The sequence below is a fragment of the Oryzias melastigma genome, linkage group LG15 (genome assembly GCF_002922805.2).
Source record: "Oryzias melastigma strain HK-1 linkage group LG15, ASM292280v2, whole genome shotgun sequence".
Classification (NCBI taxonomy): Eukaryota; Metazoa; Chordata; class Actinopteri; order Beloniformes; family Adrianichthyidae; genus Oryzias; species Oryzias melastigma.
The window spans coordinates 23,855,981-23,882,454 of NC_050526.1; the positions used below are offsets into that span (position 1 = coordinate 23,855,981).

Below are 26,474 nucleotides of genomic sequence, written 5' to 3' on the forward strand. Positions count from 1 at the left end.
GATTATCCTGCAAGAAGGAATCTGAAAAACTTCAGCTGCACTCTTCAGTATCAGATGTTTGTATCTGAGTCACACTGGTTAAAGTTTTGACTAAATACGTCCTGGAATGATTTTAGGCCTAAATCCGATCCAGTCAGATCCTTCAAAATTAATTCATCAATTATAAATATTATGGCAACCACAACTTATGATACAAATTGAATTGTTAAAATGAATCGTTGCACCCATAGTTTTTAGCCAAAATAATGACAATAAAATTTTAAAAAATGCATTTTTTAGGACACATTTCTGCAGAGTGGTGGTAGTTATTTAGAAATATGCTCAGATAAACCATTTTAATTTTAAATGTCTTTATATGTTCTCCATTTTCAGAAAAATGCCACTAGATTTTGACTATGTTGCAAGAATTATTTATTTAAAAATTATTTCACCAGGAAAAAAATCCCATCAACTGCTCTCTTTTTTAGAGGAGTCAAGGGCAAAAGTAACACAGACCCACATTTAATAGAATATCAATAAATATAATATTAATAAGAATACGAATGTGTTTAAACAATAAATAAAATAGAATTAAACCGATTTTTTTAAAGCTACAGGTTAGTGATTTGTTGTTTTATCAAATCTAATCAAACAAAGCACACAGCCCCCTGTTGGAGCCTCCTCTCTGGGCGTGCGCCTCCTCCTCTCTGGGTTCCTCGGGAAGTTTCTGTGAGGAGTGAGAGGAGGAAGCTGAAGCCCATGTTAGGAAATGTTCTCCCAGGGGCGCTGCTGCCTGTAGCCTGAGGAATTACAGTCGAGCCGGAGAGCTTAAAGCGCCGCGCGCACTTTGGATTTACTGATCGCTGTATAGAAAACTCCTCCGCTGATAATGGCTCAGGCGAAAATCCAGGCGAAGATGAACGAAGCGATGTGCAGCAAGTTCAGCAGGACGCTGTCCATGGCAGACCGCTCCGGAAGACTGCTGGAGACTTTGGATCAGCTGGAAGTCAGGTACGGGCAAAATAACGGGCCTCGCCATGTGCGCTTTTGGAGCTGCTTCCCTTCAGCGCGCAGTGTGTCACTGTGTAACTTGAACAACTAATTCAGAAGACAAAGAAGTTCTGCTTTTTTGTTATCAGGGTGGAGGCTCTTAGAGAAACAGCATCTGCTCTGGAGCAGGAAAGAGAAGGCATCCTGGAAATGATTCAATCCATCCAGAACAGTCAAGAAATGCGTAACATCTGTGCGGGTGAGGCTGCTAATTCTCCCACAACTTACATAAGAGCACAAGTCATCCACTGCTTAATACCAGTGAAGAGTGGCTTAGCTTTCCAGTATTCTTAATGCTTGTTTTTCCTCTCTTTGCTGCTTTGATCACGTGATCCTAAAAGGAAAACATTGTGTGATGGTGAGGAAACTGAAAAGAACAATGTGCTCCACCCAAAAGAGGTCCCATTTCACCTCTGTGTCATTCTATGGAGTCCCTCTAGTGCTCTAATGGATCATACTTTCAAGTGTCTATTTAGTACATCTTCTTTTGTTCATTTCTTGAAGAGTGATAATCAACAAACAACAAAAGTCCACACATCGTCATGACTGGAAAAGAAAATTTGAGAAGAAAGTTCATGTTTAATTTTATATTAAATTTTAAAGTACGGCGCAGTATTAGGGCCACCAAAAAAAGCAATATTGCTACTTTTAATCTTGTAAATGTACAAGTTTTTTTTCTTGTAAATGTACAAGTTTTTAATCTCGTGAATTTGTGATTTATAATCTTGTAAATCTACGAGATCAAAATCGAAGTGAGCCTACAGTCCAGCGAGTGAACGCCATGTGCAGTGTTCGACACCAAACCCCGAAAAGTCATCCTCACTGATAATAATTTGATTTTGAGTTGCTAAAAGGAATCTTGATATGCAGATAAAGATTCTCAAGATGCTCCACGTCGTTCATCTTTGAGCACGGCTCTGATAAACAGAAAACTTTGGTTCTTTTCTCGTAAATTTACGAGGAAAAAAGTCATAAATATACTACTTTATTCTCCTAATTCAACACTTAAACTTTTTTTCTTGTAAATTTACGAGATATAAAGTCAGAAATTTAAAATAAATGTTTTGTTACAGCTCTTGTTAAAGCTCTAGTGTCCTTTACTTTGCAGGAGAAAGGGAAGAGTTGACCCTAACTGCCGACCGTCTGATGGGCCGGGCTCTCACGGTGGAGATCTCCGTTGGCACCATTAGAAACCCCCAGCAGGAGGAGGCCCTGCGGAAAGCCACATCCATGATAGACGAAATCGTGAAAAAGCTGCTGGTCGACATGGAAGGCGGCCGGCAGCAGCTGATGGCGCTGCACGCCGCCTGCGTGACCGAGGCGCCGCCTGTCCCCATCGATCAGAAGTTCCAGGTCGTAGTGATCAGCTGCGCTCTGGAGGACCAGAAGAAGATCAAGCAGAGGCTGGAGACGCTGGTGAGGAATGTGGAAAACGCTGAAAAGAACATCAAAATCATGGATCATCAAAAACTGGAGAGTGCAAACACCAACGGGAGTAGTTAATGCTCGCCACCAGAGCATGACGGGTGTCTTGAATTCCTCTTTACCTCACAAAGGAGAGCTGTCAGCCTGCACAAGCATGACTCTTAGGGATCCATGTATTGTAACCAACCCTGAAAAGTACACTGGTACCCATTTTTAATGTAAAAATACCCATTTTTATTACACTGACACAGCTAAAGGGCACAGATGTTCACCCGAATGCTTAAGGAAGAAAATATACGGATTGAAGTTCAGCCTTTTGAAGAAAAATATATATATATAAAGTAGGGCACATTTGCATCATTTCAGTCCTCTGACTGCTAAAGAGATTGTCAGTGCAAGATTGATCAAAACAACCAGAATTTTATCAATACTGGGATTTTTTAACATTGAAAATGTCAATTAAAGTAGAAGAATCACTAACAGCTGAAACGTGATTTATCTCAGTTGGAAAAAAGCTTTCTGTTTGTCTCAGTTTGAAGGATTTTGGACACACGAACTCTGTACAACTGTTTTTGTTATATTTTTATGATACACAAAGAACAAAAATCAATAAAAACTGTGAGAATCCTCTGAATATGTACTTACATGTGTTCACAAATGGGAATCCTGAAGATCGCTTCATTTCGTCAATCGGTTTAAAAAAGACCTAAAACCCAGAGTACAGCTCATAAAATTGTATATGTTAATGCCTCCAACAAAGTTTGCAACAATTTGTGATGATAGGACAAAAATGTCAATAAAATATTAAAAAAGAACGTTGTGTACTATTTTTAAAAATATGTTTAAGAAACATCAGTTTGATTAATTGAGGATTATTTAGCACGGAATGATGGCACTGATGCCATTCTCTCTTAACTAAACTTGCTAGGATGCAGAAAAAGACGCAGTTGTTACCGAGGCCATTGTAGCAAAGGAAGGACATCCTGCTCCGGATGTTCAGACAGTCAAGATGATAAAACAGGAATACTTTGAATGTTTTAGGATGGAGCACTCAGCGCAGGAGAACGGAGTGTCTTTTGAACAGCGGCAAATAAAAGTCAATAGTAAGTGTTGTGCATTAAGTTAACGAGCCAATGTGCTTTAGCTTTCAGACAATAAGAACCAAGCGGTTGCACTGCACTGCTTCAGTGTGTCTTTAGGAATAGCCCTGCTCTAAAACATAAAATTAGCACTAACTTTATTATTTAAATAACAAATAAAGAGCTACATTGTGCTACTATGCCAGATTGGATTATTTTGTGGCCAAATGTATTTAGATCCATAAAGAAATAGACCAAATTCATCAGTCCAAAACAACATTAGTGAATGCTTTAGTTAAAATACGACTCCAAGAAAACAAAACTCTTCATAATACCAGGAAAAACTGTAAAAATGTCACTCCTACGCGGATCAATCTTCCTACACCAAGATGGTGAAAATGCATCCATGACAGTATTTTTAGAAGTAACACTTTCATTTCGTAACACATAAGATGCAAAAAGAGAAATGTATATCCTGCACTTGAAATGTTGAAAAAGAGCTTTAAATTCTTAAATAGTATCAGAGGACTTTAGCTGATCTGCGTATGACATTTTAAATGTACAAGAAGAAATACCAGCAAAAAATTTTTCACTTAAATCAACAACACAAATTACTCCAAAAGTGTTTTTAGATTTAAACATTCAGATTATAATCAAGGGTTTAGATATAAAAACACACAACAAGAAGTCAGCAGTTTTTTTTTTTTATTTGTCTGATTGCCATCAAATAGTCTCCCACAGATCACCCACAGGCACCCACTTTGTGTGGCAGACCTCAGGCTGATACGCAATTCTGCAAAGAAAATTCAAGATGTGTCGAATATATTAAAGTGAAAACATGCCGATGTCTGTCAGTGTGAAATTCATTTACTGGTAAGCCATTATGTATAGAAAAAAAGCACAAAAAAGGTTAAAACACCTGAGTAGAAGCACATAGGGATGGCTAAGTTCATTTGCAGATTTTTTTTTTTTAGATTAAAATGTAATAATATTGATAAAGTGCAATAAATCCATTCAGTCAAAATGCAAAAGTAAACACTGAGATTTAAATACAGATGGAGTTTTTGAGACGATGCAAAAAAAAAAAGTAAATGAATGAAGAAAACAAGGCAATAGTTAAACATTCGCTGACGAGGAAAGAAGGCTTGCATGCAGCACAGGAATTTCCCTACTTTGTACTTTACCTCAGAAAAAGTAAAGTTTACACAAAACCAAATGTGGTGGGAAGCCAGAACGTTCCAGTAACTGTAAAACACCTTCTCTTTCCTCTCAAAAATAAAGAACATAAACTGCTTCTGTGCGTATGAACTCCTAAATTCATGACCTATTCCTATGTAAACAACAGTTATCATCAATGAAATCTTTAGTCTCTCACATAATCACATATGTCGTTGTGCTTGGTTAGTTCGATTTGAATTACTCCTGCAGGAAGAAAAAGGAACTTTTGAGGCAAAAAAGGCATAACACTTATAGTTTGCAGCTGAGATTATGACTATACTTTTATCAGTCTTTTTAAGTAAAAACACATTTCTTTCAAAATCTATTCTGATAATATTCAGTCCTGTTGGTCTTTTATTTTAATACCTTTTAAGAGTTTACATTCTGCTTTGATTTTTATGCCACAGGCACAGACGTGATCGATGAACTGTTTGCACCTTCAGATTTGTCTTTACTCTTTCTGAACCATTAACAGTAAAAAAAAAAAAAAAAAAGACCCTTGAGTTTACACCATTTTACGCAAGAAAACAGACTAATTAAATGGAAAAAAAAGTGTAAACACTTGCGATAAATGTGGATTTATGACGCGAGCATTATTTGTTTAACTGAAGAGAGAAAATGAGTAAATCTATTTCTGTTTAGGTAAGTAATGATACTTGGTAACACATTCTGTACATTTCATTACATCCAAATCACCGCAGACTTAATCCACAATCACAGCCAAGGAAAAGGACATTTGGCACCAGTTCTCCATCAACGCCGTTGAGCTCCGTACAAAAATACTTATAGGGACAGATTTGTCTCGAGCTATACAGGGGATCGACTGTTGGACCATATTCTGGGGGCCAATAGAAAAATATGGTACAAAAATGACCGCAACTCTTAACAATCCATGCAAACATATTGCACAAACACAGCAATGGGTGATGGTCAAAAACCACAGATGGGAGCAAATATTTCCATGAGTGCAAATTATTCTTGTTTTTTTTTTTAACACATTTCAGTCTGTTTATGGAAGCAGAAGTTTGTGGCAGTATTTTTTAAAGACCCACTCTGAAAAAAAGGTGTTTTTTACGTGGCTTTTTTCTGATGATGTAGGACATAAATGGTAAAAATTAAGCTCAAAATTGCATTTCTGAATATTAATTATTGAAATTGTTGTGAATCAAGAGCAGATAAAAACGAGCTGTTGTGAGGCTGCTATTATGCAGAAACTATGTCCAAGAAAACTTAATATTTTTTTATTCTGGCTAAAAAAGCAGCACAATCATAACTAAAAGACCACTTTGAAAATGCATCAAAAGATGATCAGAGTGGGTCTTTAAAACGCAAACTTTGGATGCAGCTGCACGCAAAAAAAGCTTTTGTGCACAGATCTTCCAATGCTGAAAACTTAGGTAGAGCAAATTTATAATACAGATTACCGGGCCTTGCAGAAAAGCAGTTACATACATCTGTTCCAGTTGGTGTGGACTTTGGTACCTCCATAATCATAGCAATGGCTGATCAAGTTAAAATCAGAAAAAAAGGCCAGTCATTTAGGGTCTTCTCTAAAGAAGGCTGCAGCTTCCAAAGGGATTTTTACTCTTCTTGGTCCGTTGCTTATTGGGCCGCAAAGTGATGACTTCTCTGCCGTTGCTGGAGTTCTGATTGCAGACGTTACTACTGGATGTGTTAAAAACGCCTTTGAAAATGAAAAAAAACAAAGCAGTAATAGTTACTGTAATGACCCCATCAAAGCAACTAATTAAATGAAGCTATGATGAAGCTTCCTCACCTATTTTATTGCTTGTAGTGTGGATCACCTCCGTCTCCTCTGCCGTTTGCTGTTTCAGTCTCTGGAGATACTTGTCAGCTAAGAATTTAAAAACTAAAAAGCAGAAAACATGTCAGGAATGCTTGAATTACAGCAGTTTTTCCTCGTTTTTCTACTCACCCTCAGTCACGTTTAGGTCCTCTTTAACTGAAGCACGGTAAAACCGCAGCTTAAGTCTCTTAGCCAAAGCCTCTGCTTCCTCACTAAAAGTAAAAAACAAATTAACTATCAGGTTAAATACCTATTGGATGTTTTTATTCTCAATCAAAATAAACAGCTTTACTTTTTTATGACAGTCTCCTCCAGGAGGTCAATTTTGTTTTGCACCAGAACTGTAGGAACATCGCCGACTTCTGCTTCGACTTTCTCCTTCCAGGTCTCGATGGACTGAAACGACTCCCTGTCAGTTGTTGAAAAGACCAGCACACATGCTTGTGCACCTGAAAGACAGAGCAAACTCCTAATGTGACGTCAATCTGTTGAGACTTCCACATTTAACTAGATTTTTTTTTTCAAAAAATCAAAATCACAACAAGTTTATTATAAGTGAGTGATCCAAAACAGAATGATTTCATTGGTGGGATCTTACCTCGATAGTAAGCCTTAGTGATAGCATCGAACTCCTCCTGCCCAGCTGTGTCCCACAGCAACAGTCGCACATCTTCTCCGTTTACACTACAAAAATGATCCGAGAGGAGTTAGGATAACTGGGGTGCCCTAAGCAGAGGACAAACAGCTCATTTCAACATTATCAAAAACAAGTCACTTACACAATCTGCCTTTCCAGGAAGTCCACTCCGATTGTCTTCTTGTAGTCCTTGGTGAAAATGCCCTTGCAGTAACGCTGGATCATGCTGGACTTGCCAACAGCTCCGTTACCGACCACCACCACTTTGATGGCCACTTCCATGTCTTCTTCCAACATTGTGGCGATGTCAGGTCAATTTTCTCACTTAGGCTTTGTAGTTTCAGAGACAGGTCTTCAACATATGTGGCAACTAAAAAAGATTTAAGAGAACAGATTTTAGGAGGAAAATAAAGGCAATTCATTTAAAATCCTAGCATATTTGGTAATGTATCAATATTTATTTACATTATTTATAGAGATTTTTGGTTACTTTTTACATTATGTACATTTACACAGTAAAAGAGGTAAACTTGAACTAAGCTATATTCTTATTGCTTGCTATAATTATGCTATATTGTTAGTGATACATTTAAATGTAATTTTTTTTTTTTAAACTATGCTGATTTTAGGAAATCTAAAACAACAACTGCTCATAATGTTATTGATTTTATAATACAAATGACAGATTAAAGATCAGACTTAAATAAAACTTTAGATTTGGAACCTTCTTTCTAAATTTCTCAAATGTTTTTTTAACGAGTTGTGCAAAGACAAACACTCGTGGAATATGTTTGTCTTAGAATTGGATGCATATTTCGAATCTCATGGTGAAACTACAAATTAAGAATCAGAACTACTTTAAAAAAAGAGACTAAAGCCGAACATTGAAACTCAAATACTTTTGCAAAACTGAAAAAAGTCCCTAAAGGGACAGACAGTACTCATACTATCAATGATTCACTTCCCAGAATTCCTACATGAACACCCCTGAAAGACTAATGACATCATGTGAGAGTTGAGCATGAAAGCAATATGAACGTTCAGTAAATATGTCATTTGAAAGCTACATTAAAAGACAGAGCAGAAGGCTTTGCCATTTTTGTGAAAAGGACCTCGACATACATTTTGAAGTTAAACTTAAAACTTAAAATGAACTTAAAATATTTTGCATGCACCATTTTTAAAAAAAAATCAGCTGTAAAATAAAGAAGAGATGACTACATGGCAACGGATTTCCTCCACAGCTTCAACATGTACAGTGTGTGAGTGCAATTAAAAAAGAAAAAAAAAAAACATATTGTAGCAAAGCTGTGGACACTGACAACCTGCTGCGTGGTTGTGCTGTCTAACAGCCTGCATTAAACTGACTCACTTGTGTTATTAATCATCATCTATAAATAAACATCGGCCGTTATACAATGATATCAGTGCATAAAAGCAAAAAATAAGCCAAAACTTCTTTAATGCACTAATGCGTGCAGTAAGGTTGTGTATTCCTGGCAAGAAAATAAACCAATTTGACTTTTGACTTTTCAGATTTCATCCATCCATCCATCTTCTTGGCTGCTCCTTCCCTTTCGGGGTCGCGGGGGTGCCGGAGCCTATCCCGGCTACTGATGGGCGAAGGCGGGGTATACCCTGGACAGGTCGCCAGTCTGTCGCAGGGCTTTTCAGATTTCCATTCCAAAATTGTTTTGTTATGAAAAATGTTTTTACAAAACTGGTGTTTTCAACTGAACATATTGGGAAAAAAATATGGGAAAAAAATTCTTACATCAAAAACAAAAATATATAAGTTTTCACCTAAAAAAGGAATTGTTTAACAGAAAACTAAATTCATAGATTTGATCAGTGATTGTATTTATTTAAAAAAAAATCCATTCATACATTTTTAAACCCCTGTCCTAGCATTTTGATATATCAATGATCAATTTTTCATGTTCATTTGAGACCTTTTCCTCTATTTTGAAGTTACATACCGGCTCATCTATGTGCAAAATCCTCTTTTTTGTATTCTTTTGATTTTAGACCTATACATTGCACAACATTGCATTTTCTATATTGATTTATTTCATTTTCTTTCATATCTGAGGGGATTTTCTGTAAAAATGCATCATATCAGATTTTCAGTGTGACACAAAGTTCAATCTATAAAGTGTATTAATCCATTTGTATTTCCAGAATGTTTCAGAGGGACATCTGAAAGTGCACTTCATGCAAAAGAACCACAGCTATTTAGTTCATTCTGGTGGTCAAATGTTTTCAGTGTCGAGATATTTCTTAGTAATCTATAGTCTTAGGCCAAAACATCTAAAAAATGTCAGAAATCTCAAAGATTTACCACTACTTCCACTCAGGCCTCAGATAGTTAATTATTTTCGGACAGAAACAGTTCTGGGCCATCTAGCCAAGTCGATGTTAGCCTTTCTTTTATTAAGCAGTTATAAACCCATCATGGAGTATAAAGGTACAAGTCTGCTAACTCTACATTTCTATTCCCCAAACATTCCTTCCTGGTCCTGGTCAAACCTGTTGAATAACCGACAGGAGGGTCTGTAAAGTGCCGAACAGCTGTTGCTGATGTCCGACTAGGCTTTTTTTCCAGTACCAACACTGGACAAACTACGAGTTACCTCAAAGAAAACAGACAATTCTTACCTGTAAAACCACGTTACAACATTTGACCTCATTACCAACAGTCAAATATCTGCATCCTTCCTCCGCGTTAAGAAGAGACGCCAGTCACTGTTGCTAATTGCCTAGCTAAGGTTAGCTAATTTCCTAAAGGAAAATCCTTCTTTTCCTCGTGGTAACCATGAAAACTGCACAGATAAAGTCATATAAGTTTGAATCTTTCAATAGAAGGCACGTAGGGTTTGAAGTTACAACAAATTTAACATTTGTTTTAAAGATTGAATGCACTGCTACCTATCTGCGAGCTAATGTTCCAGCTATCTGTGTTGTGAATGGGAAGAGGACCTGGCAACTGCTGGCTCGCTCGCTAATTTTTGTTGCTAAGCAGCAGATTCCAAAGAGTAGAAGTGCAGCACAAGAGAACTAACCCATATTTCGTTGTGTGGGGAGGACGACTCATGAGTTGAGCACCTGGTTTGTAACCTCCAATCCGATTCATCATTTAAGTGAAAGATTGGGGATAATTAATACCGCTGGGGAAAGGACCCCTATTATATTTATTCCACGTAAACTGCTTGAATTAACTAGCACTCTTAACACCCGGCAAACATACGAAACGGAAGCAAACTTCAGTGTGCCTGGAGTCATCTCAAAGTCTCGACTGCCACTTAAAATTTCTATCTTACAAGGACGAACATCTAAAACGGATTTGATGTGTTTTGTGTATATCAATTAATGTATTTTCTTTAATAGTACAAATTAAATTGGTAAATACGTTAATTAAACTATTTATTTATATTTGGGTAATCTCTTTTGACCCAAACTTGGACTCTTCTGCAAAGGTGGCGATGGTTTCACGTCAAGGAGCCTACATATTTGACCTTTTTTGTTACAAGATATAGGTGCACAGATGGCCTAATGCTAAAATAAGGCTTTTTAAAAGTTCATTATTATGCAATGATACATTTTCTATGTAAATGTTCAAACAATTGATTAAAAATGCAAATGTTTTGGCTACCAAATGGCTTTTTAGGTTGTTGTTTGCTTTGTTTGATTCACTATAAACTACTAGATACGATTATGCACACAATCCATGATGTAAATATGTTTTTATTGATATAAAGTGTAATTTGTGCAGTGGCGGGCCGTGCATTTCACACCTGGGCCTTCAGTAGTGCTCCAGCCATGTCCACACGTAGCCGGGTATTTCTACAAACGCATATCTGCATATACACAAATTTATATGCTGTTATTTATCCCGTCCAGATATGATGTACAGAATTAATGGTAAAAGACCTAACAATTAACTATTCAGTTTTTTACTCTATACATTTTAAGCTTTTTTCTTTTTAAACACATTTGAAGTGAACAACACAAAACTCTGCAACCACAACCCAAGTACAAATTAAATTGTGCAAAAACCACTAAATCAAGACTTTTATTCACATTGACATTAAGAAAGATGAAAGAGTTTCAGCTTTGAGGATGTAATCTGGATTCTTCTGTCAGTGATGATCTGCTCTGTTTTAGAGAAAATTCTCTCAGTTCTCAGGTGTCTGGACAAGTTGATTGTGGAGCCATAAATATATACAGAATATATATACATATAGAATATTCCCTGCAGACTGTTCCTTCATACTATCAAGAAAAGTCAAATGATTCATTTTTTTTTCTTCTTTTCTAATGTCTCTCATTTTCTTTACATTTTATGTTGATGTTTTCTCTCTATCTCTCTCCCTATTTGGCTCTTGCGCTGCTGAACGTGTAGCCCCTCCCCCTCCACCCAGCGCGCACACTTAACCCAATGCATCCTGGGGGCTGTAGTGCATAAACTCACGCAGATGCTGGCAAACTCGTGTCTCTGAGCTTCATTCTTTTGTTCATTTTTTAAACTGTCTGACGTCGGATCCCGCTGGAAGCTACACCGCTGAACACGAGCTTTACCTGTTATTTTTGTTGGAACTGAGAGACTTTATGAGCCGAATCAGAACAAGGAAGTGAGGACGTTAATCACTTCTGATTGGTCAGATTGATGACATGTGATCAAGCCTCCAACAATGATTTGCGGAGACAGCTGAAGGGGAAGGGACTTTTCTAAAAGCTGAGTTTGCGGCTAATTTTGCGGCTGGATTGCGGTAACATCATTCTAATTAAAGAGTCATTTTTAGAAACAAAGAAAAATGCATTTTACCATGTTGCATATTCAAAACTATTGAGTGTTAAATCAGGGCAGTTTGGATGAACACAGAACGTATACCATAGTGAGGGTAAATGTTTTAGATATTTGAAAATTGGTAATTTCCCGCGGGACACCAGACCATCTCTCACGACACACTAGTGTGCCGCGGGCTTAACTGATTTGGAAACGCTCACCACCAGCATTAACTGCTCTGTATTTACTACTCTACTAGACCGCACAATAGAAACGAGACTTAGCTTAGCTAGCTAGCGAGACTTAGCTTAGCTAGCTATTACGTCACGTTTCCCAGCATACACTGCGGCTCAAAATTTATCTTTTTTAAAAGAAAAAAACATTTAAAATAATTTTTGTTTTCACCCTATTTTATTTAAAACTAACGAACATATAGTGTGTAATTCAAATTTGCCAAAAAAAACTGGAGTTAAAACCATTTGTCTGCACGTGTGGGTAACAGAGGGGTATAAATAGCAATCGGCGACAATCGCTTGTTGGTTCAAACCAGGTAGTGTGCTAACGTGCTGGAAGGCATCTCGAGCTGCTCCTTGCACCCTGGGGGTTAACCCGGGGACCCGTCAGGGCGCTAGAAGCAGCTCGAGCGGGGACTGGCGAAGGCGGGCGGTAGAAAGCGATTACCGTAAAATACAAGGGCACCCAACTACATGTCTCAGGCGCTACCAGTGAGTACTCAGCACAGTACAAGCTGGTAGCGAATACTGGACTGTAGAGCTTACTCAATGAGTACCCTGCCAGTTCCCCTCCCAGGTTTGAACCCGCCAGACGCTTGGCCAGCGTCTGGTGTATTTTTTTTTTTTAAATAAATGTTACTATGTTAGTTATGACTGAATATTTTTTAATACTGATGAATTATACATTTATTTTTAAACCTTTAGTATTGTGTGTTTATTCACAATGTTTTAGCATACAAGTGAGACAAAGGGAAATGTGAGTCAAAGTCAGATCTGTACAAAATTTATTTACGAAACAGATGAAATTATTCAAAAAAATAACAAACATTCATTATTGAATATTCAGAATTGGTTTCCCGTTATTCAAAGTAGGGACCTCTTTAAACATGTCATGGTTAGAAAGCATCATCTATGATAATACTGTCTGTTTTTATATTTAAAGAACCTAATAAATGATCCTAAAGAGTACATTTCTATTTACTGAAAACAAATTCAGTAAGAAATGAAAGAGAGAAAAAAAAGTTTAGTGATGGATTGAAAAGTGTGCAGCTGCTGGACGTTCTCTCCGATCTCAATGACAGCTCCAGACGTCGCCCGTTCACGTCCTCCACAGTGATGAGAGAACCAGGAGCGGCTCTTCCTTGTAGAATTAAAAATAAAAGATGTCTGCCTCAGCTGAACCAGGTGATGTGGGTCCTCGTCGAGCTCACGTCGCTGTGGTGGTTTTGTTGAACGGTCCTTCTGTTGCCAAATGGAAAAGACGTCACTATTAATCCAAACTATATTTGTAAGGAAAAGAAAATAGATTTAACTCAAAAATATATGTACATGTGCTGTTTTGCAAATATGTGCTAAACACACAAAATAAAATATTTCATCACGTTCATGCTCAAAATACATGTGAATATCTTTAAACCAAATAATTTAAGAAAATGAGTTTCCCTATGAAAGAACATAACATAATTTAGTTTGGATTGTCAGCAGAAGAGGAGGCAGCATCAGTCTGTTTAACCTCTTCAGACCTGATGTTCATCACTATGACTGATATTAGTTCATTCTGCTTCACTGTGACTGTGTTTAGAAGATTCACTTAAATATTATTAGCTCCAGCTTTAAGACGTTGACATGATTGACTTAACTAAGAAGTAAAGATAAATGCTCCTCATATTGTAATCACACCATTATGTGATCATAAATTAACATTTTGATTTACCACTAGAGAAAAACTACGTTTTACACAATCATATTACTGTTGTGGTGTATTTTTTAATGTGTATATAAAGGCTACAATAACTTAAGAGTGAATAGTTCTTATTGAATAAGATATCTTAGGACCACAGAAATAACATATTCAAATAGTGAATGTTCAGTTCGTACTAAACTCGTACCACGGGAAAATACGTTTTCATTGTTGTCTAAAACTAAAAGTCACTTCCACCGCTTTACAGATTGTGTGTGAAACACCCAGGTCACCTGTTATGATTCATGATGTAAATAATCCACAGCGGGGCTGCCATAGACTGTATATTTTTACAGTCAATGGGTGCTGCTTTGCTGGAGAGTTGAAGAAGTTATCCGTTAGCATTGAGGAGTCGCCATAGACTGTATACAGTCAATGGTTGAAAAACACCGATCGACACAACTTAAAGCGGGCGACCGGGAACAAGTAACCAAGCGTTCCCCGTGTTACGTCATTACGCCACGTTTGTCTCGCCGTCATTTTTTTTTACCCGCGATTGTTGAACGTCCCACTTCGTTTGGCGGGATTTACCCACAAGGAAGCTGCACAGTTCTCTATTTCCCCCCTGAATTAACGACTGAGAAATATATTAAGCGGTAAAGTATCAACTATTGAGCAAATACACGCTTTGACTTTTGTTGTTGTCAGCCTGTTTTAATGCTACATGTTAAGCTAGCTATTTTTTTCGTAGACTTTTCCAAGTTAGTCCGTGTCTTTGTTTATCAAATTTTCCCCAGTTTAGGGTAACATATATCACATTAAATTTGCTTAAGTTTTGATGAAGATTGTTTTATATTACAAGAATTAACTCAAAACATTTTCTTCTTTTTCGTGTGCTCTTGGAATTGCGTGTTGTTGTTCCAGCTTTTAACTGTCCAGCTGACAGCGTTGGTTTCTCTACCCATCAGGCAACATGCTTTTTTCGGGGAGACAAAGGAGGAAGCTGGCTCCCAGCCGTCAGTCAGAGCTCTATGTGCAGCCCCTGCAGTTTTATGGGGAGCCTCCTCTGGAGAACATCTCTCTCGCTGAATTTGAGACATTTGCTGTGGAAAGATTGAAATGTAAGTCATATAGTTCTCAGACTATGCACCTTGCCCTGAAACTGCACATTTGAACACGAGCTGTAATTTTAATTTTAAGACCGTTGCACATGTTTTACTCTCTTTCTATTACATTGCAGTGTTAAAGACGGTTGAGAATTTGGGGGTCAGCTATGTAAAACATGGAGATACGTACAAAGCAAAGATGGAGAATGAGCTGAGGCATCTGCACTTTCCTTACAGACCTGATCCTGTGAGTATGATGTTTGACATTAAACTGAGAAAGTCTTGGCCGTTTATTACTTCAGTGAAATAGTTTTTGTAATTTTTTTCAGTCACATTTTTGTTGTTCTTGTAGTTTTCATGTTGGCAGCTGTAACGAGGATACAAGTGACATCCGGTCATGATATTTTTTGGAAATTAATTATTTTTCAAAAAAGTTCACATTTTTATATATATTTAAAACATGTAATTCTATGGGTGAATTCCCTCTCTACTCCCAATTCAGATACCATTCTCACGACTTTGTTTTCATTGTTAAATATGACATCATTGTTTTCCCAAAGTGAAAACCTAATAAGTATGTATATTTTATGGAAATGATTTAACTAGTGTTTGTTCTGATGATTAAAAATTAAATTAAATGCAATTTTTAACGCAAAATTCATTATATATTATCAATCTAGTAATCATCGATGCACACTAGTTTTTCATAGAGATGTCTGGGAAATTTCTAGGTCATTTTTTTATCCTATATTTGGACATATATACAAACTGACAAACACACTAAGTAGAGAAGGAATTCAAATGTGGAGTTCATAAAGTTTGTGCTTTCGAAGGCAAACTTTAGTCTATGTAATCCTGATTTAGTGCTATTCAACACACTAAGTCGTATTTACTGAGTGTCTTTTAAATTACTCTTTAATCACTAAGAATGACAAGAAACCCCAGACTGGACCAAGCGAATTTGAGAAACGACGGAAGGACCATATTTCCCACTTTATCCTCAGACTAGCTTATTGCCAAACGTAAGTTACGTTTTTCATCAAAAGTTATAATGGTAGTTTTGTAATATAGGTTTATTTTGATCTAATATTTTTTTTGTCTTCATTTGTGTTTTAAAGTGAAGATCTGAGGCGCTGGTTTATACAGCAGGAAGTGGATCTTTTTCGCTTCCGCTTTAACGACCTACCTCCACAACAAAAGCTTGAATTTCTTCACAAGAATAATCTAAAATATGACACGGTAAGTGTTTTTGAATCAACTTTAACTATAATGAGACAGCCCTTTGGGTGGGGTCTGAAAAAGCCAAACATGGTTGGTTTCGGTTTGGGGATTTTTGTGAATTTTCTTCTGCTGGTGATTAGAAGAAGTGGAAAATATGGCAGAACTTAAACATATTTTACAATGAAGTAGTATTTACAAAAGATGTGGATTAATGGAGCTTTAAGTTGGCTGACAAGTTGAAGTCTTTTCTTAAAGAGGCTGAACATCACATTCTGATCCCACAATTTTGAACCAAACATTTCTGCCACAATTTTGTGGGACAAAATTAAATCTTTTTTTTTTTTTTATCCATGTATTTGTGTCAGGAACTTTTCCTCTAATTTTTCAGACTTCAACAAAATATTTTTTATATTTTCTTTGCAATGTGTTGATTACTCAACTTAAATCTTGCAACCAATAATAATAATAATAATATGGTCCTTGCCATCAGTACCTGATGCTGCGGGCCATAATGGATTGGATTTATCTGCGCTTTTCCAGACGCTCAAAGCGCTTACATTGTATATCCATTATTCATTCACACCTCATTCATACTTGGTGACGGTAAGCTACTATTGTAGCCACAGCTGCCCTGGGGCAGGCTGACAGAGGCGTGGCTGCCAGTATGCGCCTACGGCCCCTCTGACCATCACCGGATCATCCATACGCATCCACACACCAGTGGAGCCACACTGGAGGCAAGTTGGGTTAAGTGCCTTGCCCAAGGACACAACGACACTTGGCTGGCAGGAGCCAGAATCGAACCGCCTATCCTTCGATCATTGGCCGACCCGCTCTACCACCTGAGCCACTAGTCCAGGGAGCGTTTCAACCAATGTACGCTAAACATTTTAAAGTTGAGGCTTTTCTGTCCCACTCCAACCATATTTTTTCCCTTTGTCAAATGTCAGTAATCTTGATGATGATTTTTCGCCAAAATCAAAAAGCCTTAGCCGTTTTTTAAGGCTTGTTTTATGCACAGTGACGGTAACTCATTAGAATCTAGCCGTAAAGTTTTGAGCCAGAGGCCAGCTCGGATGAGCACATGCGTGTTGAAGGATCATCATTTCTTACACGTGTAAGACTGAGTGGGCCAGGGTGTGTGTGCAAGGAAGCGGAGTAGAGAAGAGAGACTTTGGCATTTCCATTTCAGTGTCATTAGTCTGAGCTTTTTCCAACATCCGGTACCCAGAAAAGCAGTTTTAATCCAAAATTGTTTTGTTTGGGTCCTCTATTATGAGAAAAATGTTACATGAACATGTTAAAAATACAAATAAGACTATTTTCATTGGAGTGGGTCTTTAAGTACTTCATTTTGTACTATTGTACCATTGTTTTGTCACTAGATGGAGCTATTTGATAAGAGTAAAAATGACCAAAATTAACAAAGCTACTCTTTTGGAAGTACAACTATTACCAAATTTATTTATTTATTTTTGGTCGCTCTAAATTAATTAAAAATAAATAAATTAGTATTATTTTTAACACAATTGTGACTTTTGTATGTAGTGTTTTTTTTGTATTTGCTTGCACTTAATTTATTACATATTTAAATAAATCAACAAATTGACCACAGAAGCAATAAAAACGTATATTTATGTGTAGAATGAAAGTTAACCTCCATTAACTCCATAATGTTATAAAACTTGAGTTTATTAACAATTTTCAGGTTAGCGACGAAGAGAAGAAGGCGCTGAGTGACAAACTCCTGATGTCGAGTTACGTCGTCAGTGGAGTCAGCCTGGAGAAGACTGAGATCTACAAGGTCAGTTATGGAGGAAATGACTAAATTAAAAACTTTCTTTTTGTCTTGAATGTCAGAATTTAACACTTTTAAAAATGTCAAAAATAAACAACTGAAATCTTGCATTTTAAAGTGGAATATTGCTTTTTTATTATCTTAATTTTACATTTTCGAACCTATAAGCTTTTGAAACTTAAATATATTTACCACTAATTATAATTGATATAATTTTTCAAATTTTTAGCAAAAATTTGTTTCACAAAGTTACAAATAATCTAAATTTGATATAAATTGGATACAATTGATTATTAATCAATTTTTAAAAGATAAAAGGTTATTCTACTAATCCCAATGCTTGTCTTATTTTTATTTTATAATATATATATTTTTAGGTTCCTTTTCAAGATGCTCTTGATTTGGTGCGAGGACGAAAAGTCTATCTGAAAGCTGGATTTGCATTTGTCCCTCACCAAGAAATCGTTACCATTGTCCTCAATGACTTCCGCACGCAGCTCTCCAAAGCTCTCGCGGTAAGTGATCAAAACTGCTCTCTAGTTTAGAAACAGTAGGGAAAGTTTTTGAATAAATGTTGAAGAAATGAGGCAAAAGCAAAAGTTTTTTATAGCTTGTTTTGCAATCCCGTCACAAATCTTTAATACACTGGAAAATCACCAACAAATTAGTGCCAGAAGTGCTCCTTCGATTTCATATAGCTTTAACACTACTTCACATTATATTTACGTCTAGTGTTTGTTATTTTTCTGCTTACAACAGGCTGTTTCCAAAAAGACAGGTTTTTGAATTGCTGCCGTTGTCTTTAGTGCCCTGAGGGGAGCTGGAAAACTCGGGGTTCAAATGAAAGCAGAAAGTGCCCATATGACATAAAATGTCTGAAGGCAATATTGGGGACAACTGCTGTTGTTATCCCCCCTCAAGGGCTGCTGCTTTAGAGCTGTGGCATGTTTGTCTGTGATGACATAATGTCTGAATGTTTGTGCATTGTGCTAAAACCCCCCAGAGGATATGAAATTACGTGCTTCTGTAGGAGTGAAGAGTCTGGACTGCAGCATTATCAGCAGAATCTTCAGTTCGGTTTATTTGAACAGATGTCTCCTGTTTCTCATTTTTAAAACCTATAAATGCAAACAGAAAAGCTGAGTTATTTCCTGATGATTGATGGAAGGTTCAGGATTAGCCAGGAGATAATAAGAGAAGCTGTACTATCAACCCTCATGTAAAGTACCGGTGGTTTGTCCTTTTGACTTTATTGCCAGCCGCCTGCCATCTTTGTTTTCTTCCGCTGCTTTTCCAGACTTGTCAGAATCTGTCCGACTGATCATTATCAGACATGTAGACATGTCATTGTTTACACAACCACTCTATCTGCTTTGAGATTCTCATATGTGGTGTGTGACGTTCTCTAACTTTTTCTTTTTATAACGCGAGGGACTACAGTAAACAAAAATAAAAGCCTTTTGCACTTTAAACTCCACTAATCTGCTCATGCTGCATCTCTGTGGGGTCATGTGGGTTTCTGGAACCTGTCCCATGTGTTTAGTGAAGGCAGGGGTCACCAGTCTATTTCAGGGCCACATTAGGACCCACCCGGGGTTTAAACCAGGACTCTTGCTGCAAGCCGAACCTCCACACTGCTGTGGAGCTCACTTTTACATGATAGAACCATGTATAACATCCCTCTCTTTCTCTACTGTTCTGGAGAAAACTATGAATAGATATTTATTGCAAACTGTCAAATTAGAGTCACCACTTTATTACAGTCAGTTCCATTATATCAATTACATTTATGTTTGTATAATGCTGTCTTGCTCTTCATGTATGGACTCAGTAATCCGTTCATCTTCATGTCGTGTTTATGAGAGAGTGCTTCCATGTATTTAACATGTTTTTGGTTGATTGTAACCGGAGGAATGCTGTGCAGAAGTGTTTTCATACAGCAGTGATCACGACTGTTAGTGTGGTCCATGGGTGTGCTAACGCTGCTTCCTCTTTGTGTACCGGTAATTTTAGTGCCATGTGTCATTAAATAAAAATACAGACCCACAAAAGAGAGCGACTCTGCATCATTATCAGATGATTATGGAGACAATTGACTATTAAAATACAATCATTTTCTAAAAATATATTTTTTCTTGTTGTGGCTTTGGATCATTACATTTTGTGCATTTAGAAAGTGTGGACATGTTCACAAATGGTTTCAGCAGTAAGACAGTTTTTCATCTGATTGTAAGGTTGAAACTTGTAGTTTTTAGGATTTCCTTTCAGCCTTGACTCATTTCAAACTGGATTAGAAGCTGAATCCATGCAGACACCCACTGGATGGCTTCAGTGAAACACGTTGTGGTTAAATTTGCTTGCAGAAGTCGTAACGGCCTGTCCGAAAGGTCAAGCAGCCAAACGAAGCGTGAGCGCCGCGCGGCTGTTCCGATTGATTTAGCAAAAGGCTGATCATTACAATTTTCTGCAAGTACCGTAATCCGTCAGGTTGGACTTGATCAGCAGTGTTAAGCTTTTCTAATCTTTGACCAGCACTGTCTGCCATTACTCATTTGTTCTCACAGCTGACGGCCCGCTCACTACCAGCAGTGCATTCAGATGAACGCCTCCACCCACTCCTGAACCACCTCAGGTCAGTCACTCCAGAAAAGACCTTCCACTGGATCTGTGGCTTCTCTGCACATGTGCAGACTTGTAATATGTATTACATTTAACTATTCATGGTTGCTTTGTTTGCGGTTTATATATAAAACAAAAATGTTAGTGATTAAAAACTAAGAGTGAGTACTCTTGTGGGAAAATCTTTTTTTGATTAAACTTTTACCAAGATGGAGCTGATTTTGTTTTCTTACTTTCTCTTCTGCTTGTGTTTATTGTACCATTCAAAATAGGAATTCTGGGAAACTGAAATCTTGACCTTCAAAGTCAGCGGCATTAATGTTGGGGGGTGGGGGGGATAAGAGGTTTGCATCATTTAACTGAAAGCAAAACAGGCACAATAATGCAAAAACAGGGCTGCATGCTAATGGGTTTATCTCCATGGCCTCGTTTCTAAATTATTAAAAACCAACATTTTAATTAGAAATTAAATTAATTTCAAAGCCATACTGATATGTTGCTGAAGTAATTGAATACTTTTACAAATATTCTTGAAGCTTTTCTAATAAAAGCCCCACTCCTAATCCCGACTCATGTGGGGTATTGATCGGCATTACCATTTTAGAGGATGGAAGTAAGCCAATGAAAATCAGAAGTTTCACAGAGGAGGTCGCAGCTCTCATCCTACGAGACCTTTACTATTGAACTGTTTAATTAGATTTTGAATATTTTGTTCACCGGTTTTAGATCCAACAGCTTTTACAAATGTATTTTGCAAAGAGCATTTAGCCCCGTCTCTTGGCTCTTTTCAAGTAGACATCGGGGGACGGCGCTTTGGGGGATCATGTGTACTGAAATGTGACACACACTTTGGTTTAGATGATTTGGACTTTCCCAAAGCAATTACTAGCTTGGCATTCTGGGTAAATGTGCAAATGAAAACTATTCTCAGATGTTTGTGTCTTTTAATTGCCATTGGGTATTGCTGTGATGTCCATAAATGCTGTTGGAGAGCTAAAACGGCCAATTGCTTCGGCTATGATTTGTGTTCTACCCGTATTCCTAAAAATTAACTGGCCTCTGCAGGCCCACTTGAAAATATGCTAAAATGTCTTTAAAAATCAAATTTCTTCATCAGTAAACTTTACTTCTTAATTTAATCTCAATCAGACTTCTGGTTTCCCTAAAGTAAAGAAAAAAAATAAATAACAGTTGTTTTTTACTCACAAAAGTACTTTAAGGCTTAAAAAAATGTATTCCAGCCTTAATCGATGAGCTCAGAATAATTCATTGTGTTTACATTGCTAAAAATAAAGGTCAAAACATGAATTTATGAGCAGTGGAGTTATTGATCTTTTTTTTTTTTTATATATTTCAGGAGGAAGCATTTCTTGTAATAACCATTTTCCTGATTTTAAAAAAAATGTGTGCTTTATAAGCAGATGGTACATTTTCTGTTCATTTTTATTGGAGAAAAGGTCAGATTTTTTAAATAAAAGATTTATATTTAGTTTTGTTGTTACAGCAAAGTGGAACGTGTTAAGACCGATGTCTTAAATTCGATCACTTTTGGAGGAAACATGTACTTGATGGCAATGTTTTTTTACTTCTGGTTCTAGCCACGCATATCTTGGACAAGACTACAGCATCCAGAAGAATGTTGGGAAAATCTCCTTGGAGCAAATTGATCCAGTAAGTTATTTGAGATTTAACTGCCAATATTGTTCAATTCTTCATTCATGTTGAATGTGAAAGCTAAACTGATACACCCACTGAGGACTAAGGTTATCTACCTCTACTTTCTTTGGTGGGGTTTTATGTGTTTAGTTTTCAGAGTTAGGTGAAATATTTCCATGCACAAATAAAGATCTGTATATTGCATTTAGCTTTCAGGAAAGTCATTCCCGCTCTGCATGAGGCAGCTCCACCAGGCGCTTAGAGAGAACCACCATCTCCGGCATGGGGGACGCATGCAGTACGGGCTCTTCCTCAAAGGAATTGGGATCTCCCTGGAGCAGGCGCTGCAGTTCTGGAGGTCGGAGTTTATACGAGGCAAAGTGGATGCGGACAAGGTAATTTTAATAATCCATTAACACCCCAAAATGTGTTATTAAAAATAAATTCAATTATTTACAAAAGATCATTTTAAATTTGATGGAAGCAAGAGCTCTTTAAGTTGCTCTCCAGTCATATTTTGATCCGCTGTGACAACGATCCAGAGGTCCTTTAATTGTGATGGCGGTTTTGAGCAAAATCCAAAAATGTGTCGTTTTCTAGGACAAAAAATTCCCTCAGAGTTGTGGGTGGGACTAATGGTGCAGAAGTATCTCTGCTGATATCCCGTCATCACTTAGTTTACATCCTCTGCTAGCTCACAGCCCCTTTCAACCTCAAGCTAGCGTTAGCAGTGCAACAAAAACGCAAGCAATAACCAAGATATCCAGCCGTACAGTTTTGAGCCAGATTGCTGCTCAGACAAAGAAAATGAAGACGTACTTGGATCTATTTGTCTGCAAGTGAATGTATCAGAGTTGGAGTGGAGCAAGGAGACTTTGGCAGGTTTTTGGCCCCTGATTCATCTGGGTTTGAGTGAAGTAATACTCAGAAATGCATATTTAGTCTTAAATTATTTTGTACATGCATAAAATGAAACGAAAACATGTTAAAAACTCCAAAAACATTACTTTTACTCAATCTTTAACCCTTGTGTTTTTTTTTTTTTTTTACCCCCAAGGATTTTTTTTATCTTTACTGGTGTCTGTGGTAACATGAAATACTGTCCACCTTTATCATGAGAGAATTACACATCAATAAAAGTGTGGGGTCATTTGGACCCCATAAGATGGCACAAGGATGAATGAATGTGCTGTAGAGTCTTACCCTCTGCATTGCATTCTTTCTTTTTCCTGAAAGATTATGTAAACATCTGCAAAGAAAAAGCTTATTTATGTGTTAAAGATTGCAATTAAATTAAGTAATTGCAATAGATTGTCCAGTAATTAAACACAGGGAAAGAATAGAATCAAATGACATTTAGATTTACAGGGAAATCAGAGCGTCAACATAATTAAATAGACGAGTGGGCAGTAAGCTATACCAGCATAAATAAAAGGTGTTTCACTTGAAGAAGAAACAGTTTCTAAGAAACAAGGTGCTGCTTCTGATGTCGAAGTGGAGTGTTGGATGGAGTCTGTGCCCAGGGTTGGAGGGGGTTTGGAAGAAAGAGCAGATGGCACCCAGTCACCTTCTCAACAGAGGTGATGGTACAGCGCAGCCGGCTTTTGTCCAGCAACACAGTGGAACGTCATGGAGGAGAGGATGGAGAATGTTGTTAACTCCAGGAGTTTCTGAGGCGGATGTTTGAAGGCTCAGCCGTTTGTGAGAGCAGAGTTGGAAGTCCTGCCCTTGCTTTTTAGTGTGCAGATGAAGGGTTTGCAAAAAGACCTTAATCCAGTTTAAATGTGCTTTGGTCAGCCTGCTTTTATGAAGACAGGGACGTGTTCTTGTACCGTAAGTTCTCTCAGTGATGATTTCTATTTCAGGACTTGTCTATTTTTTACCCTCCAAAGACCATAAATTCAATACTTTAGATTAATTGTTAATAAAGTGTTTAAAGTTTTGGCAGCTTTACATTAATAGAAAATTTTCAGAAAATCGAGTATTTTTTTCACATATTCCGATATATCACATATTTCAAAATGGTGCCTCTTGTGTTATTTCCCAGTTGTCTGAGATTCTGAATCTCTTGAGTGCTTTTCAGATCTCTTTGTTGGTGTTTTATTGATGAGGTGCTTCCCTCAACAAAGCAATGCAAATGCTTGAAAAAGGGTCACTGGTTTTACATGAATCTATAATGAGGCAATCAGAGACCACTGATCTCTGTGAAAGTAGGAGACAGTAAACAAAACTTTGTCAAAATGGAAAAAAAAGTCTTCTCTGACAGTGTATTAGAGCCTCCATTAAAATAAATACATTTATAAGAACAAAGTTGTACAATTTGAGAAAGAAGTTGTAACTGTGCTAGGAATAAGCCACACTTTTTCAAAAATGAAGTTGGTTATGCAAGTCTCCATCCACGTTATGTGCCAACTAAAGTAGGGTTTGAAAGTTTGGCCACCACAGGTAGAATGTTTTGTAAAATGAATTGTGACACTGTCTGGTCTCAGCTTTTCCAAAGGGGGCGACACATGCTATAAATTCTGCAGGGTGCCCAAACTTTTGCACACACGCCATTATTTTGTTTTCTGTTATTTTGAGAGGGTAAATGATGGAAATGAAGCCTAATTTTCTTTGGCTCATATGTTAACTGATGCCTTTAGAAGATTTTTCAATATTTGCTGGGGTTCTTTATGCATAGTAATATGACATTTTACTCGGGGTGCCTAAATTTGCGATCGCCACTGTATATTGGCAACTGCGTAAATGGTGACCCAGTTAGGAATGCATCCCTTGTCGTTCAAGAATCTTCTTTGAAGGCCCACATTCCTGCAAATTTGTTCCAATATTCTTATTATGAAACTGACTAAAAGTCTCGGTATTCTTTATTTGTGAAATCAACATTGAAGTAACTGCTTACAGTGGGTTTGGCACACAGAAACGCAATTTTTGGTTCTTATTTATTTATTTTTTTAATTGTAAATGTTTTTTTTTTTTTTTTTTTAAGTAAACAGATTTTGCCTCATAATTTGCTCATAATTCTTTGAGTTTATGAGCAATATGGGAGTTTTTCAAAAATCCTGAAATTTTCCTCATTTTGCTAAATTATTCTTGTAAATTTTTACTTTTTTTGTTGTAATGAATTTATTCTTTTTTTTTTCCTCATAATTTTACCACTTTATCCTTGTAAAACATATATTTATCTATTTTTTAGTTCCCTAATACTCTGTAATAGTCCTGCTTAAGTACTTGTTTCCCATTTCATTTAATCAAGCATAGATCAAATGTGAAGTCATCTTGTTAGAGCCCCAAATGTCTGTAAGTTAGTTTAGTTAATGTATAGATTAAAAGCCTGAGCTTCTAAATGTGTATTTCCCTGTTGATTGTGTAAAAAAAATAACTTCCTAAGTAGGTAATTACTTAGAATGGATTATTTTTTTTTCCAAAATAGTTTTGATTTATAGTGTCACAAATTATGTAATTACCTTCCATTACATTATATCTGACAACATTATATTGCAGAGTGAAGAATAAATCTCAGTTCTGGTGAAATTTTGCTTTAATATTTACTAATAATACGATATTGATGATGTTTCATGAAAGGAACACTTTTTCACTGTGATAAAGACATTTGTTAAGTTTGTCAGCATTTCTCTTGGTAGGATTTTACATCTAAAGGGAAATTCTGAGAGGACTTGTATTTCAAAAAAGTTTTTAAACACCTCTCCAAGTTTTTGAGTTCTGCTAAAGTGAGGGAAGAGAAGCAAGGATACTGGAATATCCCTTGACTAAAGGTCTCTAAATGATTTTTTTTAAACCATGCTCTGAATAGTCCATAAACTCGGTTAAGGCTAACCGTTGTGACTTCTTAAATGAATAAAACATCGTGCCCATTATATGATCAGTCCACCGATTTAATTAAATTCAATCCAGAGAAGATTAGCTTTCCTCCATACCACTCCTGTGATATTAGTTTAGTAGTTGTGTGATCATCCATCATTGTCAGTGGTTTAGGGGGTCATGCTGCAGCTGTAGTTATTGACTCTAACTTGGTTGGGATTTAGATAAAGTGACTGAGGACAACAGTCTGCAGTTACAGCACAGATCTGCTGCAGCTGTGAAGTTCTGGGTACTATGGAAAACTTCCTCCCTCTAGTATTTTCTAAATATTAGTTTTTTTTATTTTATTTATTTATTTAT

At 36.9% G+C, this 26,474-nt stretch overlaps 3 protein-coding genes across 4 annotated transcripts in view; 2 read left to right on the forward strand and 1 right to left on the reverse strand.

Annotated features, from left to right (window-relative positions):
* The first annotated feature begins 679 nt into the window (after positions 1-679).
* Positions 680-3,088, forward strand: bag2 (BCL2 associated athanogene 2). The gene is made up of 3 exons (XM_024297883.2): positions 680-990; positions 1,119-1,228; positions 2,138-3,088. The coding sequence occupies exons 1-3, from the start codon at positions 869-871 to the stop codon at positions 2,530-2,532; spliced, it is 627 nt and encodes a 208-aa protein (XP_024153651.1). The 5' UTR covers positions 680-868; the 3' UTR covers positions 2,533-3,088.
* Positions 3,089-4,221: 1,133 nt separating this feature from the next.
* Positions 4,222-10,221, reverse strand: rab23 (RAB23, member RAS oncogene family). Of its 2 annotated transcripts, XM_024297881.2 has the most exons (8): positions 10,124-10,221; positions 9,854-10,017; positions 7,338-7,565; positions 7,157-7,242; positions 6,851-7,007; positions 6,688-6,770; positions 6,529-6,621; positions 4,222-6,435 (listed from the first exon to the last, which is right to left on the reverse strand). In XM_024297881.2, exons 3-8 carry the CDS (start codon positions 7,490-7,492, stop codon positions 6,302-6,304), a joined length of 708 nt encoding a protein of 235 aa, XP_024153649.1. In that variant the 5' UTR covers positions 7,493-7,565; positions 9,854-10,017; positions 10,124-10,221; the 3' UTR covers positions 4,222-6,301. The 2 variants fall into 2 exon arrangements, with proteins under 2 accessions (XP_024153649.1, XP_024153648.1); XM_024297880.2 differs by having other exon boundaries at positions 9,854-10,206.
* Positions 10,222-14,400: 4,179 nt separating this feature from the next.
* prim2 (DNA primase subunit 2) overlaps positions 14,401-26,474 on the forward strand; it is a 24,233-nt gene continuing 12,159 nt past the window's right edge. Inside the window, exons 1-10 of the mRNA XM_024297884.2 lie at positions 14,401-14,551; positions 14,864-15,016; positions 15,136-15,248; positions 15,929-16,023; positions 16,120-16,240; positions 17,931-18,026; positions 18,398-18,535; positions 20,585-20,652; positions 22,238-22,310; positions 22,505-22,690. Of these exons, the coding sequence (XP_024153652.1) occupies positions 14,869-15,016; positions 15,136-15,248; positions 15,929-16,023; positions 16,120-16,240; positions 17,931-18,026; positions 18,398-18,535; positions 20,585-20,652; positions 22,238-22,310; positions 22,505-22,690 (1,038 nt within the window). The 5' untranslated portion in view covers positions 14,401-14,551; positions 14,864-14,868. The remainder of the gene's footprint in view (positions 14,552-14,863; positions 15,017-15,135; positions 15,249-15,928; positions 16,024-16,119; positions 16,241-17,930; positions 18,027-18,397; positions 18,536-20,584; positions 20,653-22,237; positions 22,311-22,504; positions 22,691-26,474) is intronic.